This window comes from Triturus cristatus, chromosome 7 (assembly GCF_964204655.1).
Source record: "Triturus cristatus chromosome 7, aTriCri1.1, whole genome shotgun sequence".
Lineage (NCBI taxonomy): Eukaryota > Metazoa > Chordata > Amphibia > Caudata > Salamandridae > Triturus > Triturus cristatus.
The window spans coordinates 1752831782-1752849031 of record NC_140590.1 but is presented as its reverse complement, the minus strand read 5'-3'; the positions used below and the strand labels follow the sequence as shown (position 1 = coordinate 1752849031).

Below are 17250 nucleotides of genomic sequence, written 5' to 3'. Positions count from 1 at the left end.
ACTGCAGAGGCCCTGCCGTCCACCGCCTTCGTACATGTGAAGCCCGCCCTGGAGAAGATATTTGGGATGTTCGGGTACCCCGAGGAGCTGCGGAGTGACAATGGACCCCCGTTCCAAGGGCACGAGTTCGAAGAACTCCTGAAGGCACACGGCATCAGACGCAGGCGCATTACCCTGCAATGGCCCCAAGCTAACGGGGAGGTGGAGCGGTTTATGCGCACCATCAATAAGACACTGCGCATCGCCGTGTCCGAACAACTAGACCCGGAGCAAGAGCTACAGCAATTCCTAGGGGAATACCGCAGCACTCCCCACTGCTCCACCCGGCAAGCCCCCTGGGCATTCATGTTCCAAGGAGCTCGCAGGGATGGGCTGCCAGTAGCCCCAGGATGGGTAGCGCCACCTTTCAGTGAGGAAGAAGCTTTCCGAAGGCGCCAAAGGCGAAACAACAGAGTCAGTGAGGCCCGGCGGGCCGTGACCCGAGAAGTTCAAGCCGGAGACACGGTGGTCCTCAAAGAGCGCCGGCCAGGAGGAAAGTTTAAGACTCGATATGAAAGAGGGTATTGGAGAGTGGTCGACCGCCGAGGGACCATGATAACAGTGCGTCGAGGGAGAGACCTGGTCACCCGGAACATATCGTGGTTCAAGGTAGTGAGGAGACCCGTGGATGACCCAGAAACAACAGACCTCGACCACTACTTGGGGAACGGCTCGGGGGACACATCCCGCTCCGACCCACGGGGCAACACAGACTCTGAGCCAGGCGGCGCCGACGGCACAGGGAGTGGGCCAAGGCAAGAGGTGCCACCGGAAACATCGGCCCCAGGCGCACGAAGGGCCACCAGGTATGAGCTGAGGGAGAACCCCAGGCCCAGCAGTCGGCTGAGAGACTTTGCATGCCAAGTAAGTGATGCGGCGAAGTAATAAAGGAACTGCTGTCAAGGACTGAGTTGAGAAGGGATGTTACAGTTAGCGCTCTAGCGTTTCCGCTAGAGCGCTGCAGAACGCGCGTAGGTTGCGCTCACGTCCATGTATAAATATTAAACGGGCGGGCGAGCCCGGCAGTTCGCGCCCAACCTAGTAACGGTGTGTGGTCTGGTTATTGAGCTGCCCTTGCGCTAGGCCTCCCCTGGGCTCCCCAGATCACGAGGGTGCTGGCCCAGGCCCCTACCCCTCTCAGACAGAGATCAGGGGGTAGAACATCACAGGGCCCACATGCACTTATTTTTAGGCACCGGCGCTTATTTTTTCCTCATCAGACTTTGACACAAAGAGAGAAAAACACCCAAGTGGAAGGAAGGACAGAGGGAAAGAAAGACGGAAAAACAGTGACAACGGAGGAAAGCAGGGACCTGCAAGAGGGGCATAAAGGGGAGGGAGCGTCTGGTGGAGGATTAAAGAGGCATGAGGTGGAATCAAGTCTCGTGTTCGCACAACCCACCCCCTTCTTCCACCCAGCACCCCCTCTCCTCCCTCTCAACATAGAAAATAGGTCCGGCCGCGGACTTTGCACCAAAACTGTGGCCTGGTGCTCAGGAGGCAGAGCCCGTGTGGTCACGGGGTTCCCATGTCAGGGGTGACGCGGCGACGGCCATTCGGAAGACTGGAAAACGGGGTTCAAGAGGCCTTCACAACACGAAGAGGCGGACACTCACCTGCGAGGAGCGCCACGAGGACGGCTACAAAGAGGGTCAGCACAGCTATGACAGCCACCAGCAGACGGGTTCTGGACAGTCTTCTCAGAAGCACAGGCAGCTTATGACCTAGAAAGAAAAAGGTGTTCTTTCAGCGAGTGTAATGCAATCCACAGGTTGTACCAGGAAGAAGCATTTAAAAGACATTTCATATGAAATAATGATAACCCTGAGTCTGTGGTTGGAGGCATGAGTTGGAGTTCAACTGCCCCCTGCAGCCCCTCCCGGGTATCGTCCCTTCAGCCCCTTCTAGGCGGCACTTTACCTCCTGCTGGCCCTGTACCTCAGGCATGGACATCCGGCAAAAGCCATCTCACAAGAGGCGGACGTGACTGGTGTGAGGGGCGGGAGGACTGGAGTGCAAAGAGGAAAACTAAAGATGCCCTGTATCGACGGAAGGACATCGGTGACAAAGACAGGCAAGATGACCATGGTCGGATTGGTATGGCGGGCAATGGGCATCCGAGTTCCAGCTGTGGGGCTGCTTTTTTGGGCAGATGTGGTGGCCGATATGGCCTGTGCAAGATGTCACCAGTGGCCCATTGGGGGCCTGAGCAGCTTCTCCAGGGGCAGATGGACCCCTATTACCTCCCTTTTACCAACGGGTGTCCCTCCTGGTCTCTTGCTGGGCCGGCCCATTAATCTACGCAGATTGAGCAGTGGCAGGGGGCCTGAGCAGAAGTGGCCTCACGTATATTCAGGTGTAATTCACTAGTGTGACTAATCTGTAAACACAGAGTCCTGGCAACGTCTGCATTTTTTAGCTTAGTGAAGTTAAGAAAACACACCTCTTTTATAGAAACCCCCTCTCATTCTTTTTATAGCACCTAAACCACAGAAGCAGTGTTTTGAAAAAAGATGCAATCTGCAAATGTGGGCCAATTTTTGGGGGGGGGGGGGGGGGGGGGGAGATGACGGGCCAATTTTGGATCCCAATCCAACCCTGATTAGATGACGACCTTCATGAGAATATTAAAATGCTGTTTCAGCACAGATGTTCATGGTTCTACTTGTCATAGCATAATCACACATAATGTATCAAGTTGTGTACACGTACAGCTAGTGTCTGTGAAAAGTTCCAGCCCCTGCCGTGCGGCATCCCCAAGGCACTGCGAGAGCCTCTCATCTATCTTCTAATGGGTTCTCCCCTTTCGTTTGTTAATTTAGGCCGTCTAGCTCCGCCACGCTCCCTATGGTTTCTCGATCAGAGGGAGCTCCCCCCCAGCCGACTCCTACCTTGCCTGACTGTCATAGGAAACCCCTCTGCTCCAGAACCCCTACAATGTTCAGCAGGAACATATCCATCCCCACCCCTGTGAGGTGAACTCCGTCCTCCCTGTGATACCCCGGGGATCTTAAGTTTATGAACCAGTGACGTACGAAACCCCAGCCATTCGCCTTGCATACTTTTGCCATAGTAATATTAAGTTTCCTCCTAGACTTTTCCACCGCTCCTAGGTCGATTGCCCCCCGCCAGGCATTCCGCACTATTATTTCGGAAAAAATTATGTCTGCGGGGCGTACCATGCGTGCTACTGCCGTGAGGCCCTTCTGCATGTCTTCCAGGAGTGCCTTCCGCCCCATTGCTGCCAAGTCATTCCCGCCCAAGTGGACCACCACTGCGTCTGGCTTGCTGCCCCGCTGTAGTGCATCCCGCACCATGGACAGCAGCTCTCCCCATCTCATCCAGGGGCGCCCCCACCATTCTATGTCGGTGTCCCGTAACCAGATCCCGCCAAAGTCCCGTCTGGCCGCTGTCCACCGCTGTGCCCGCGTAACGTAAGAGTGCCCCACGATCCACACCTTCTTGTGTGCAGCGTCCGGATCTGTAAGAGGGGGGGGGGGGTTCTTAGCATATTGATGGGCGTATGTAACGCTTGTAAGCGCCGGATGCCCACCGCCCTATCCCCTTAATTGCACCCCCGCCCATGCCCAGCCGCCGTGGTGGCCGCCCCGATCCTAAATGAGTGCGACCCATATTCCCGTGCGGGGAGACCCAGAGCTTCTACCGTCTTCCTCATTACCGCTATAAACTGAAAACGGCTGAGGAAAGACCCATCTCTGTGCTGGAATAGCGGCCCCTTCTTCCCCTGCTTGCTCTCTAGATGCCCTCTTAGTAGACATACTGGGCAATGATCTGCATTGTTCGTGCAGTGTAATCTGGTCCATACTCCCTTGCCCGTCTGGTCCTTCTTAGCAGTATGTCCATGTGGCTGTCCTGCATGACCACCCCTTCTCTCTGTATGCATGCTGCTCCCGCGTCCACCACTGAAGGGGCTACCAACTCGCTGACCCTGTATGCCCCGAAGAATGCCACTGCAAACGCTGCCCGGAACAATGAGATTTCATGCCTCGAGGAGCATATCCCGGCCAGGGCCCCCAGCATCGCCTGAAGTAATCTGAAGTGGATGGGGCGCCTCACGTCCCCTGGTGCCCGCTGTAACCTACCCCACCCTTTCATGGCCATCCGACATTCAAACGCCCCTGTTTGGTCGACGCGCCCTGCCATTTTCGTGTAATATGCTACTGCACTTAAATGCGCTTGTGCCCAGGTTTTTGACTTCCCTTCCTTGAAGGCCCAGTCGATGAATTCTAGGATGTCCCTTTTCCTGGCCCATTGCCACCTGCTTTGGCCCTGAAAGTCTCCCAGCACCTCCGGTACCGGCTGTTGGTCTTTGGGGCCAGTGCATTATCCAGCAACCATCTCAAACCGCTTCCACCCATGCCCACGCTTCCTCCGGCATCGGGGTCATCTTCCTGTCTGCGCCCGGGGCCAGCTTCCTGAATCTTTCCCACTGGAAACGAGAAATAGCATCTGCCACTAAGTTTTCCACACCCGGAATGTGCCTGGCCCTCAGTGCAATGTTACCTTTCAATTGGCAGCCCACTAACTTCCTCAGCAAGGTCGCTACAGCTGGGCAACGCGCCGCTCCTGTGTTGATTGCCTGCACCACTGCGTGGTTGTCCGACCACAGTGTGATCTGCCTATTCGCTAGTTGGGGGGCCCATATGTGGAAGGCTACCACTATGGGGAAAAGTTCTAGCAGTGATGTTCGCGGTTAGCCCGGCTGCGTGCCACGCCTCCGGCCATGCCCCTGCCAACCACGCCGTCCCCAGGAGGGCCCCGAAGCCGTACCCCCCTGCTGCGTCAGTGTAGAGTTCTAACTCGCTGGCCAGGACCCAGGGGGCCCGCCAGATCAGGGTGCCGTTGAAATCTGTCAGAACACTCTCCCATTGGACCAGGTCGTCCCTCACTCCCTGTGTAATGCGGACCCTGTGATGCCTCTGCGTCAAGCCCCTCGTAAGCCAGGCCAGCCGCCGGGCGAATGCGCGCCCTGCGGGAATTACCCTCATGGCAAAATTCAGTTTCCCCAGTAGCTGTTGTAACTCTCCCAGAGTCGCCTTCTTCTGTTGCCTCAACCTACGTATGTCGCTAAGCATGTCCGCTACCTTATCGGTTGGCAGCTTGCATGTCCCTGCCACTGAGTCCAGCTCTATCCCCAAGAACGTCAGTTTCGTTGTGGGACCCTCGGTTTTCTCGTGAGCTAACGGGATGCCTAGTTCCTGCGTCAATGCCCTGAAACTAATGAGAAGGTTGGCGCAGTCCTCTGTGTCTTCCCTACCCACGAACAAGAAGTCGTCCAAGTAGTGGACCCGCCCCCCTCTCGGTGTCCGCTGGCCCAGCTCCCACTCCAAGAAACTGCTAAAGGCTTCGAAATGTGCACACGAGATTGAGCAGCCCATGGGGAGGCACCTACCGTAGTAGTAGCCCCCCCTCCAGTCTAAAGCCCAATGAATGATAGCTGTCTGGGTGCACTGGTAGCAGTCTGAATGCTGATTCTATATCAGACTTGGCCATGAGGGTCCCCGCCCCCTCCTGTCTAACCAGGTCCACTGCATCGTCCACAGAGGCATAGGCCACCGAGCATGCTCCCTGCTCCAACCAGTCGTTGACTGACTCCCCCTCCGGGTATGAAAGGTGGTGAATCAAACGGAATTTTCCCTGGCTCTTTCTTGGGGACTAAGCCCAGCGGGGATATCACCATGTCCTCTAGCGGTGGGGTGGGGAAAGGGCCCGCCACCCGGCCCAACCCAACTTCCTTTTCCACCTTTTGCTTTGCTGCCTCGGGGTTGACTTTGACTGACTTTAAATTATTGCTCTCCCGTGTACCATTGGGGCCGTTGTATGGGATGGGGAAACCCTGCGTAAACCCCTCCGCCAATAATTTCCTGTCTGCTGATTTGTGGTACCTGTGTAACAGGTGCAATAGTCTGCCTGCTTTTATGGGTGTTGGGAGCGCCTGTCCTCCGCCCCCTTTCCCCCCGGCTCCTCCTGCTGGGGCCCGCTTCTCATTTCTTTGGTTCTGCCTTTGGTTTCTCTGCCGCTTGCCCTGTGGTTCGCCGGCATCGTATCGCAGGGTGGTTCCCCCCACATGACCCGCATTCATGCTTGAACTTGCATGCGGCCCCCCACTTACACTCGTCCTTGTCAAACTTCCAGCACGCCTTGTTGGATTTTGTGGCTGGTTGTCCCCTCCCCTTGGGATCTTTTCCGTGCCCTTCAAACTTGCCCTTACTCCCGTAGGGACGAAAATTATTCTCTTTTGCCCCAACCCCTTCCCTGGCTGCAACCATGTGTTTGGAATAGCCTTCCATGTCTTGGCAGTCCCAGCCTATCGTTGGCCATACCTGCATTTTTTCCCTGAAACCCTCATCATACGGTAGCCATGCATTCCCTTGGAACTGCTGCTGCGCCTCGTGCACCTTCTGCTCATATAGGATCAGTGATGCTGCACTCTGCGGGAATTTCTCAATAAAAACGCACGCTAATGTCCTAAAGGCTTTCAACCAGTTTTCTATATTTCTGTCCACCCTGGGTTTCCTGGGGCCCCTCCTGTCCTTGTCCTTCCTGTCTTGTGTGGTGAGATCTAAGCCTGCCTGCCTCACTTCGAGCAGGGAAAATATGTCTATAAATTCCTTCCTCCAGATTCTCTCCATTACCGGGAGTGGGATGAGGTTTGCCAGACCCAGTAACCTTGTTGTTGTGGGAGGGTCGCTTGGGGATGGGCGCATATACTCGCTTGCTGGCTTACCCTCGCCTGCCCCGGCTGTGGCTGTGCCCTCCCCCGTCATGGCCCCTGCGCGCTCCTGTTGCGCTTGCTCCGCACCTGTTCCCTCTCCCTGGCTGCACCCTGGAGGCTCCTCGTCCGCCCTCCCGGCTGCTTGTACCCCTGGGTTGGCCGCTCTGTCTACCGCAAGGCTCCTTGTTGGGCCCCCTGTGGCCCAAGGTGCACTTCCCGGGAATGGGACCCCACTTCCTGGCCATTGCCACCAGGGTAACCATGGTGGGGGTTGCATCACCCCCTCTGGCCAGGCCTCCCCCTGGAAACTCCTTCCCCCCTGGCCCGCGCCTGTTTGCCAGGGGGATTGCGTGTGCCACGCCCCCCGTACTGTCGTGTTGTGTTCTATACCTGTATCAGCCTGTGGCCCCTTTCTGTTCTGTGGCCCCAGCCCCCCTGTTCGCCCCCGTGCGCTGAGTGGTAGTCCATGCTTACCCAGGGTGCTCTTCTTGGGTCCTTCATGAGGGGCCGCCGTGCTGGCAACAGACAACCTCGCCCTCGCTGCCATTGTCCGAATCCGAGCTGCACACCTGTACTGCCGCCGTTTGGGTCTTTCTCCTGGACGCCTGAGAAGGGGTTCCCTCGTTAGTTGCCCTTGTTCTGCTCCTGCGGGGGGGCGCCGTGTTGGCTGCAGACCCCCCCTTTTTTGTTTTCTTTGGTGGTGGTGGCGGTGGTGAAGCCTGGCCTTGCCGTTTCCCTTTCCCGGGGGGGCCCTCCTTGATTTGCTGCTCCATCCAGCTCCTGCCCTTCAGCGCCACCAGCGCCCCTGCCTGTTCCAGCATGTCTAGCAGATCCTCGTCCAGATCGTCCTCCTTGCGCTTCCTTGGGTCTGCCTTCTTTGTGGCTGGCTGCTCCTGTAGCTCCCTGAAGCGGGCCGGGGGCTGCTTCTTCCTTCCTGTTGCCCCTTTCCTGCTTGCCATTCTCGTCTCCTTTCGCGCTGGGCAGCTTGCTTTCAGATCTCCCACTACCGCGTACTGCCCCTTTAAGGGGGTGCGCCCTTCTCTAGCGCGCTCCCCTCCCCTGGGCGGAAATGCCGAAGGCGGAGACGCTCGTGTTCCAACGTGCGGGTAGGAAGCTGCCGGGGATGTTGGGGGATACTGGGCAGATCGCGGCTGATGTTGCCACTGCCTCCGTTGCTTCCCGGGCTCCCTCAGTGCGCCGTTGCCGGCCGCTGTGTCCTCCCCTCGGAACCCGCGGCCGCTCCGTGTGCCTCTCCCCGCTGCCTGCGATGGGGGCGGCCCCACTCCTCCGCCTTCCTGCTAATGGGGACTCCGTCCCGTGGCCCTTGGCGGTCGGACCGTTGCTCCGCGGCTGACGAAGGCGTGGGCTCCTCCTAAGCGTCCAACGCCCACGATCCTCTCTTGCCCCCGGAGCTGCTGTCCCTTGGTGAAGCGTGGGCTGAGTCGTCGCTGGAGCCTCCGAATTCTCGACGCCCTAGGATTTAGGCGCCAAACTCAGATTGTCGCCGCCGGTCGCCTCCAGGTAAGCCCACGCCGTCTTCTTTCTTCGCCCTTGGCCCGGGAGGGGATTTGTGGTCACTGGACCCGGTGTCCCCCTTTTATTCCCCCCCTTGGCCCCTGAGCTCGCCCCCTGATTGGGGGGGGGGGGGGGGTGGGGGCTTGCTCGCGCCATCGGGGGCCAATCCTGGCCCCCGTCGGCCTAGCCCTTATTTAAATGCCTAAAGGGGGTGGCCGGGGGAGGGGCGCCGCCCCCAGACGGCGTTTTGCCCGGGCCTCTACTGGGTAAACACAGAGTCCTGGCAACGTCTGCATTTTTTAGCTTAGTGAAGTTAAGAAAACACGCCTCTTTTATAGAAACCCCCTCTCATTCTTTTTATAGCACCTAAAACACAGAAGCAGTGTTTTGAAAAAAGATGCAATCTGCAAATGTGGGCCAATTTTTTTTTGGGGGGCGGGGGGGAGGGGGGCGCGGGTGACGGGCCAATTTTGGATCCCAATCCAACCCTGATTAGATGACGACCTTCATGAGAATATTAAAATGCTGTTTCAGCACAGCTGTACATGTTCATGGTTCTACTTGTCATAGCATAATCACACATAATGTATCAAGTTGTGTACACGTACAGCTAGTGTCTGTGAAAAGTTCCATGTTGTAGAATTATGAGGGACTTTTGAATGTACTGCCTTGCAGCTGTTTCACTATGCTTAATTCTGATCACTCTATATTGTGGAAACTGTACAAATGCAATGAATGTAGGAAATCCCTTGTTCAGAACCCGATACAAATGGGCCTTTTTAGGTCTCTGGACCATCCGGTCGGTAGACCGGAAGTCCGGAGATTTAATGACTTGGGAGAAGAGGGGCTTGAACCCGCCCCTCTTCTGCCCTGTTCTCCATTGGCTGGCCTCGTAAATGCTGGCCAGCCATTGGAGAAGAGCGTAGGAGAGTAGGGTCTGCTTTCTATGTTCACCCCCACTTTTTGCTTTTGCTTTACTGGTTTTCGACTTAGATGTGGCTGTGGGCCTGCTAATCAGACCCACAGCCCTGCTGTTCTCTCTCTAAATTAATACTATGTACTTTAGGCGCATAACCCATTTGGATAGGATCACCTTATTGGCCCCTGTACAGTGTACCCTAGGTACCCAGGGCATAGGTGTACCCTAGGCCTCCCAGGGGCTGCAGCATGTATTATGCCACCCCTGGCCTGGCCTTCCATTTTGACACAACTGGCTGATCACTCAGCTGGGGCAAGGTCGTGTAATCACCCCTTGCTTAGGTGTAGTATTCCTATACCTAACTTACATATAGACACATGTGTACCTATCAGTCACTCCTATGGCAGGCCTTAACAATCCTGGAGGCAGAGTGCTTGGTAACATGTGAGATGGTGCTCTAGCATGAGCTGAGCCTGTCTGCAGCTTTCGGAACCAAGTCCTTATAGCTGTTCTATGATATAGCCTACCATATACTCTTAAAGTGCCTTATAATCTTAGACGGTTATGGTAACTATGGTTTGGCTTTATCGAAACATGTCGTGTAAGGTGTCTAACACTGTGGAATAATACCCCCATACCATTTCCGGACATGAGGATATTATTCCCCCCTTCTAGAGGGAGAGACATGTTAAAATCATACTTCACTGTTAGCCTCTGACCAAAGCCTCAGCATCACAAAATGGATGCTGCTGCCACGACACAAGTCTGACCTCCTGCAGCTGGGAGTGATCCCAGCCAGGGAGGCCTGGACAATAGGTTTCCTGCTTGGGGAGGTGCTAGCACCTCCCCAGACAGCCTTTAGTGTATTGGGGCAGGGTGGGCTGAAAGGAATGAGACATGCCTGGGGCACACAAGGTGTTCCTTGCATAGTCCAGTTCAAACCGGTGCTGGGCCACTCCAGCCCCAGCTCTGGCGCGAAACTGGACAAAGGGAAGTGGGTGTAACCACCCCCTCCCAGGTCCCACCCATAAGGCGTGACCTAGCAGGTATCCCAGCCCCCCAGATTAGTATAAGAGTGGGAGTTGGGCCTCAAGACTTTAGATTATCCTGAACCTGCAAACTTGAACAGAAACTCTGGACCTTCGACATTCGACGAAAGAAGAAGACTGAAGAATCTCCCTTGTGGCCAAGGAGTGGCTACCCTGTGCAAACGGGCACCATCAAGAGACTACCCTTTGCTTTGCCCACGTTCTACGAGGAACCGACTGCAGAGCCCGACCAGAGCCTTGACTTCCAGACTTCTCCGACCCTGATCCACATCCACAGCAGAGCTGAGATCCGTGGAGGAGACGAGCGACCGGCTACCTGGGAAAAGTGGCTAGTATCTTCAAGCGCAGCTTCTGAGGCACCCTCGAAGTTGTGCACCGGGGATTGAGAAGCCCCAACCCCAAGCACCATCTGCACCGAAGATCAGCCCCCCACACTCAACGAGTCCTGCGTGGGGCCCTTCAGCATTTTCCTGCTTGCCGCGTCTGTCCGGTTGCTTGCCCGCTGGCTAGTGGCCTTTGTGACGACGCATCCCGTAATCTTCACCGCTGGTTTGGCTCCTCCAGACTGGCTCCTGCTTCTTTGAAAAAGAGAAGCACCCCAGACCTTCCTGGTCTGCACCAGAAGCAAGTCCTCCATTCTGCGTGGGTTCCGCTTGCCAAGGCTTGGTGAGTCCTAGTCCAACTTCGACGCCGCCGACAGCAAGAGCCTTCGTGGGACAGCTCGCCTCCTGGTCCTGGTCGTCCGACGCTTCCTGGTCCTCCTGGCTGCAGCGACAAGCTTCACCTTCACCTGCAACCTTCACGACATCGTCTGGTTCCTTCCTGGTTCCACGTGGTCACTGGCTAGTGATCTGGACTCTGTCCCCTCTGCTTGCAGGTCTCCTCTCTTCTTGATCCCAGCCTTGGGATCCACCGGACACTCTTCACTGACTGCCTGTCAGCATCTTTCTTCAGGCATCCATAGGAGTCGACGACGAAACCCGACGCAACTTCACCCCTATGCACCCGCAGCCTGTGGGCTAGGTAACTTGGGTACTCCGGTGCTCATCAGGATAGTGACTATCCTAGTGTCTAGTTTTCAAGTCTCGACTTCCTAGCTACTCCGGAGGTGTCCTAAATCTATCTATTTCTAAACTGTACTATTGCTAGTGACTTTTACGCATTACGCGTGAGTGTTTCCACTCTGCATACGAATCCCGTGGGCCTCCCACTTCCTAACCTTTGGTAGTATAGTGTAGCCCCAGCGATGGCCTAGGCCTATCCTATTTCCGTGACAGTGGTCCTTATACCACTTACTTAGTATATGGTTTGCGTGGCCCCTAGGGCCTAACTGTATTACTTACCTGTGTGACTTAATGTATGCATAAATAAGACTGTGTTGTACTTACCTCTAATCTCATAAAGAGTGCTGAGGGTTTGCTTAGAATAAATACACTTTATTTTATATATATATCTGTTGTGGTGTCCTTTCATTTGGTATTCAAGGGATTATATATGGTATCACAGCTGGCTTCACATGCCATTCAGAGTTTAGCCTAAGACTGCTCTTGTCCATGCTACCACTAGGATAGCTGGTCTATAAGGTTGACTTTACAACCAATCACCATAAGGGTATTTGGACTGATATAAGGTGTACACTATAACTAGTGACATCATACATCAGGCCAACTTCTCACAAAGAGGTCCCGTCACTCCAATCATGCCCCGTCCTTTTCGGATCGGGGGGGGTGTTTTTTGCGAAAAGTCTCAGGGAGGAGACAACAGCAAAACACGCCCCCGAATCCGAAAAGGAGGCTGCTCGGAGAAAGGTGGTCGTGTGCTCGTCCGCTCCCCCTTCGTCCGGTTGCTGCTCTGGTCTCCTCACCTCTCCAAGGGTCTTCTTGTTTTTCTCCTTATCAGTGCTGTAATCAGGACGAGGGCTCCCTCAGTGATGTTAGACTTGCAATGCTGCTGCAGCTGTTTGGCTTGATGGATTACAAGTAAAGAAAGCGCGGGTAACTCATCAGGGTAGATTGTCTTTGCTACCGTGCACAAATCCTCTTAAAATTAAGGCTCGTGATTTGAGAAATAAATACGTTCCATATTTTCTTTGACGTAAATATTCCTCCATTCCAGTTCTCTTGCCATGTGCAGTGGCGTGCACAAAGAGCTCCTTGCCTCTTGTTTTCATCTAAACACTAATAGCATTAAACGTGCCAAATTACCAGATAGTTTCCCAATCGTTTCATTTTCGTTCCTAATTGTCCTGATTTATCGCGTTGATGCAGAGAACTGTTGTAAGACATACCAGTAACAGAAGACATTTCACATACACAGGTTTGAAACAAGATCTGTACAAAGCCTGCGCACCCGTGTAAGAAAGGTAGCGTTATATTATAGTTATCGGACAGTTAGTTATTGGTAGGGTGGGACCCGTGGCCGCTGTCAGTGCCGCGGGAGTAGTTATCAATGGTGTAGCAAGTGCAGTGGCACCGGCCCTGGCGCCTACTCAAATGCAGTTGACTGTATTTGATCATCCTCTGTGTGTTCTGCTTTTCTTGGAGTGGGTGATGGGCGTAGGCATACATGCCAACATTTCAGAAGAGCAAAGTGGGAGAAAAATCGGGCGAATGGGACCTTGAATCGGGTTACTGTTACTGTCATGTGTGGGCTTTGGAAGTGCGCTGCTGCAGGATCGGACATTTGAAACGCAAATGCACGTTTTTTTCTTCATGGAGCGCAATGGCAGGCAGAGAGAGGGTGATGCAAGTGTTGTGCACCATTTGCTTGTTAACGAGACTTTGTTGGTTTTTCACCCCTTCAAGAGCCCCTGCATCGCCACTCTGACTATTGCTGGGAAGAATTAGCCCCTTACACAATACCAAGCCGTGTCAGCTGAAACCCCGAGGAACCGGGTTTATGGATGCTTGATTCGGGAGGCGGGAGACTAGCTTTGAAATCGGTAGTCTCCCGCCTGAATCGGGAGGGTTGGCATGTCTGCGTAGGGTCTATCTCAAATATTGTGTTTGCAAACTGTTGCAATGTGTTTATCTGGCAAAGTGCTTGATTCGATCAATTGACATATTCATTCACCTTTGAGGATAATACTTCCGTGTTGTTTTCAGTAACCAGGAGCTCCCTCTTATAACCGGTAAACACAGGCGCGCCCCTCGTGCTGTCTATTATTTTGCATATCAATGCTGGGCCTGGACTCGGTTGTGGTGATCTGCTGCTGAAATGTGCACTGATAAAAAGGGGTGTTTTGAATGTGTATTTGATTTCAAAGTATGCAAATGTGTTGCAGATAGCTACAATCTCTACAAAATATTTTCTAAATCAAATAAAACATTTTAGGACCAAAACTTCAAGAATGTTTTATTCCCTTTGAGGCAAAACAAATAAAGAAATAACTTTCGATAATATGGGTAAAGTTGGATATAGGCCCTGAATAAATGCTTCTGAAATTGCCGATGGACTGCATTAGCTCTGTCTCATGCATCTTTCACCAGACCTTCGCTGGGACTGCCTCACCCTCAGTGATAGGGCCTGGGCTGACCCTGGAAAGCACAGTGTAATCCCATAGAAAAGTAAATGTCTCAAAATGAACCCCCTGGGTCTCGATCAGCCTTTTCAAGATGACAAGAGCTTGGTATTGTTTTGCAAAGTCGAGAAGTTTCAGGAAAGTGGTCTGTGTTTTCCTGCGCTCTCCGTATGTAGATGTATCTGTTGAACACAATGAGTACTGGAGCGGGGCCATTGAGAGGGAAACCCGCCAGGCGAGCACCCTTCACAGAAAATTGACCCCACTCGGCGATGCTTTGTTTTCAGTCCATGTGTGAACTTGCTCGCAGCTGACTGGGGGTACATGCAAATCGCCTCAGTGCATTGCAGCCTCTAAATAGATAATGACTGCACAGCTCTCACCCGCAGCGGTGCAAATGGCTTCCCAGATTCCTCATTTTTGGGGGGGGACAGAACGCACATTTGGGGGAAAAGTTTGAATTTTGTCTATGCCAACATGTTGTCCGTAGTCCTTTCCATATTAAATAACGTAAACGTCATATGTGGACCCGAAAGAGCATCCGTGTTTGATTATTACATAAATATATATTGCTTTCTCCCATTTGAAAATCTCACCTTTAGTAACTGTTTTCTCTGGAGGAGAAGCGCTGTAGATACAATCCCTTAGAGTTTGCTGCCGTGTGAAACTGTTCACAGGATTTTCACAAGTGCCAGTAGGAGTACTGTCCCTGGCTGTAGTTTTCAGAGGGCCGGTTCTGATTTATTTGGACAAACATTGACAGTGTTTTACTCTTTCCTTTATAAAAAAAAAAAAGCATTTACAATGCAATGGTCTCGGCATTGGTAACGTTAGAGCTATTGGCATTGCTCATGACATTATTTTTGTTTATGTTTGTTTTTAAAACATTTAAAGAAACGGCATTGTTATTTACAATGTCAATAGCTTAATCACTCTCAAATGCGAGACCTATTGCATTTGCAACCACACCCAATTAAGCTATTGACATTGTAAATAACAATGCCGTTTCTTTACATGTTTTAAAAACATACAAAAATAATGTAATCAGCAATGCCAATAGCTCTGACTTTAACAATGCCGAGACCGTTGCATTGTAAATGCTTGTTAGAAGTGTGGTAGGCCTTTTCTCATTGGCCTTGGAGGCAAGTCTGTGCGGGATTGCGCTCCTATTATGTACTTTGTATTTTCCTATACGGAACTTTACTGTACTTTAACTGAGTTTTGCACTCTGATTTATAGTTTGATTAATTTTACTATATTACTCAAATCTGAAAATAAACCTTTAAAGTGTATGCCTTTTAGTGTCTGCCATTATTGAGTGACTAAATATGTTCTACGTTTCTAAATGGAAATTGTAATTTAGAATGTTTTACAAACCGGTTTAGTGAGGAGCACCGTAATCCCCAAGGGATTAACACCGCTCCCAGTTTATCAGAAGCGCAAAGCGAGGTGGGGCGACACATCCATAGCGAACACTCACATGCGAAAAATGAGTTGAAGGGTGACACGGCTTCAGTGTAGATTACATACACAGATATTTATTTATACCAGTATCTGAAGACCCATCGCGCCCATCTAGTCTTTGCAGTTCACTGTGTCCTGCAGCACCGTGGGGGCTGTGTAGTCTCCAGATCTTAGTTAGGATTTGTACCCTGCACTGCACCTGTCCTGGTTTTACCACCCCTGTTCACTATGGCAGCAGTTCCAGGTGTTACTTCCGATCCCCTGTCCCCTTCACCACGTGTCCTACATTGTAAAATATTTCGCCTTCTATAGAACCACAGACATCGGAGTGTGCTTCCATGTTATATGTTCCTGTTATAGTCATCACCCCACCCTCCTCTCAACAAAATGGTAACGGGTAATGACAGACATCAGAAGATACTGGCTCCATGAACACAAAAGGCGCAAAAAAACAAACACGAGGCAAGCACAGAATGCTGAGAAGCAACAAGCAATGGAATATTGTCAAACAAAACTATTCAAGCCATTAAAATGTGGCATTTGTGACAAAAACACACTTGGAGAAGGCCAGTGTTTATGCATAGCCATGTCAACGCAAAGAAGAGAGACCCCAAAATGCAGCATTACCTTTAACCGTGACATGCCTCCCCATAACTGTAATTCCCAAACCCACAAAAGAGCCCACAGTGATAGAACTTAGGCTAAACATTCTTGCACTTCGAGTGTAAACCACTCCTCCCCTCCCCCACTGTCAGAACAGACTCCGCCTGGCAAAGCTGCAGCGCCGGCAACAGGAACAAATAAAATGATAACTCTCAGTTATCATTTTATTTACCCTACACTGCTGAAAAGTAGTGCGCCGACAATCCTTCGCCTTAGCGGAGGAGCCGCCACGGCCCTTCTGCGGCTGCTCGCTGCCCACGCTCAGTACAATATTGGGCCTGTCCTGTCTGAGCATTTCCAGAGCGGTCTGTAGTTCTCCCCCACTTCATGTTGCACATGTGCTGAGAAGTGGCCCAGTACCGGAGACCACCTGCCCATTTAAAAGCACTGCTTATAAGAGAAACAACAGTCACCATAGCCCCTCCCCAGGCGCTCACAGTAAGGGGTAGAATCCTTATGCGGGGCCCGGTATACTTACAGCCGTGCGGGCCTGGCTCTTTGGGCTTCTCAGGCACAATCTTCGGGGTCAGCAAGTTCTCCTCAACCAGGGAATCCTGGGACCATCCCTTCAGCGGCTCCTGGACGGTCACAGTCGTGTATTCCGGTCCCTCGGGGCCTCTTCGCTGCTCCATGGTCCGACGGTGAGATATGTTGAGTCTCGTCTGATCCCTTCGCAGCTCCGCGATGCTCTGGCGAGAGGAGGGTGGAACTCGCAGAGTAATCGGAACACGTCACTTCCGCAGCACCGAAACTGAAAGAAGAGACTGCGCGGCGAAGGAGGGCGTCACCCAAGAGAGTGTAAAGGTTTGAACGGCAAAAAAAACACAAGCATTTCAAATAACGAACGATCGGAGGGAGAAGCGGCCGAAGTCTTTTATATCGTGGGTGCCCCCCCCCCCGTTAGTGCAACAAACGGACATCGTGAAAATACACTAATTTGACACCTATCATGTTTTATCACACCACATGAAATAGTTGAAACAAGACTGTCGCACATATATGAACAAACAGTTGATAGTTTTTGATAACCACGTTTCAGTTTAATTCTACATACTGCATTACACTATTCCTGATTGAAGCGCGCTAAACTGCAGGCGCTTCTATTTTTACAGGTAATAACAGTGACATGAAAGCGTTTGCCCAAGGTCACACAACTGTGCCTCCGATGAAATTTGGGGTTTCAGTCCAGTCTTCCAGACACAGAGGCTTCAATTCAGCCGCAGCAGTTATTCCCTCCTGTGTCTAGTTTTACAGGTCTTCACACAAATACAATTTATATAATGACACTTCATTGAAAACTGTTTAGCAAAGTATACAAATCCGATATTAAACTTGCAAGCACTAA

At 52.3% G+C, this 17250-nt stretch overlaps 1 protein-coding gene across 7 annotated transcripts in view; it reads right to left on the bottom strand.

Annotated features, from left to right (window-relative positions):
• LOC146813000 (uncharacterized) overlaps positions 1-16679 on the bottom strand; it is a 66213-nt gene extending 49534 nt beyond the window's left edge. For 3 of the 7 annotated variants that reach the window (XM_085620015.1, XM_085620017.1, XM_085620020.1), the window contains exons 1-2: positions 16384-16678; positions 1656-1763 (exon numbers count right to left, since the gene is read on the bottom strand). In XM_085620015.1, coding sequence (XP_085476141.1) covers positions 1656-1763; positions 16384-16537 — 262 coding nt within the window. In that variant the 5' untranslated portion in view covers positions 16538-16678. Of the gene's footprint in view, positions 1-1655; positions 1764-16383 lie in introns of all 7 variants that reach the window. The other 4 variants (XM_085620014.1, XM_085620016.1, XM_085620018.1 and 1 more) reach the window with 3 other exon arrangements.
• Between the last annotated feature and the right edge of the window lie 571 nt (positions 16680-17250).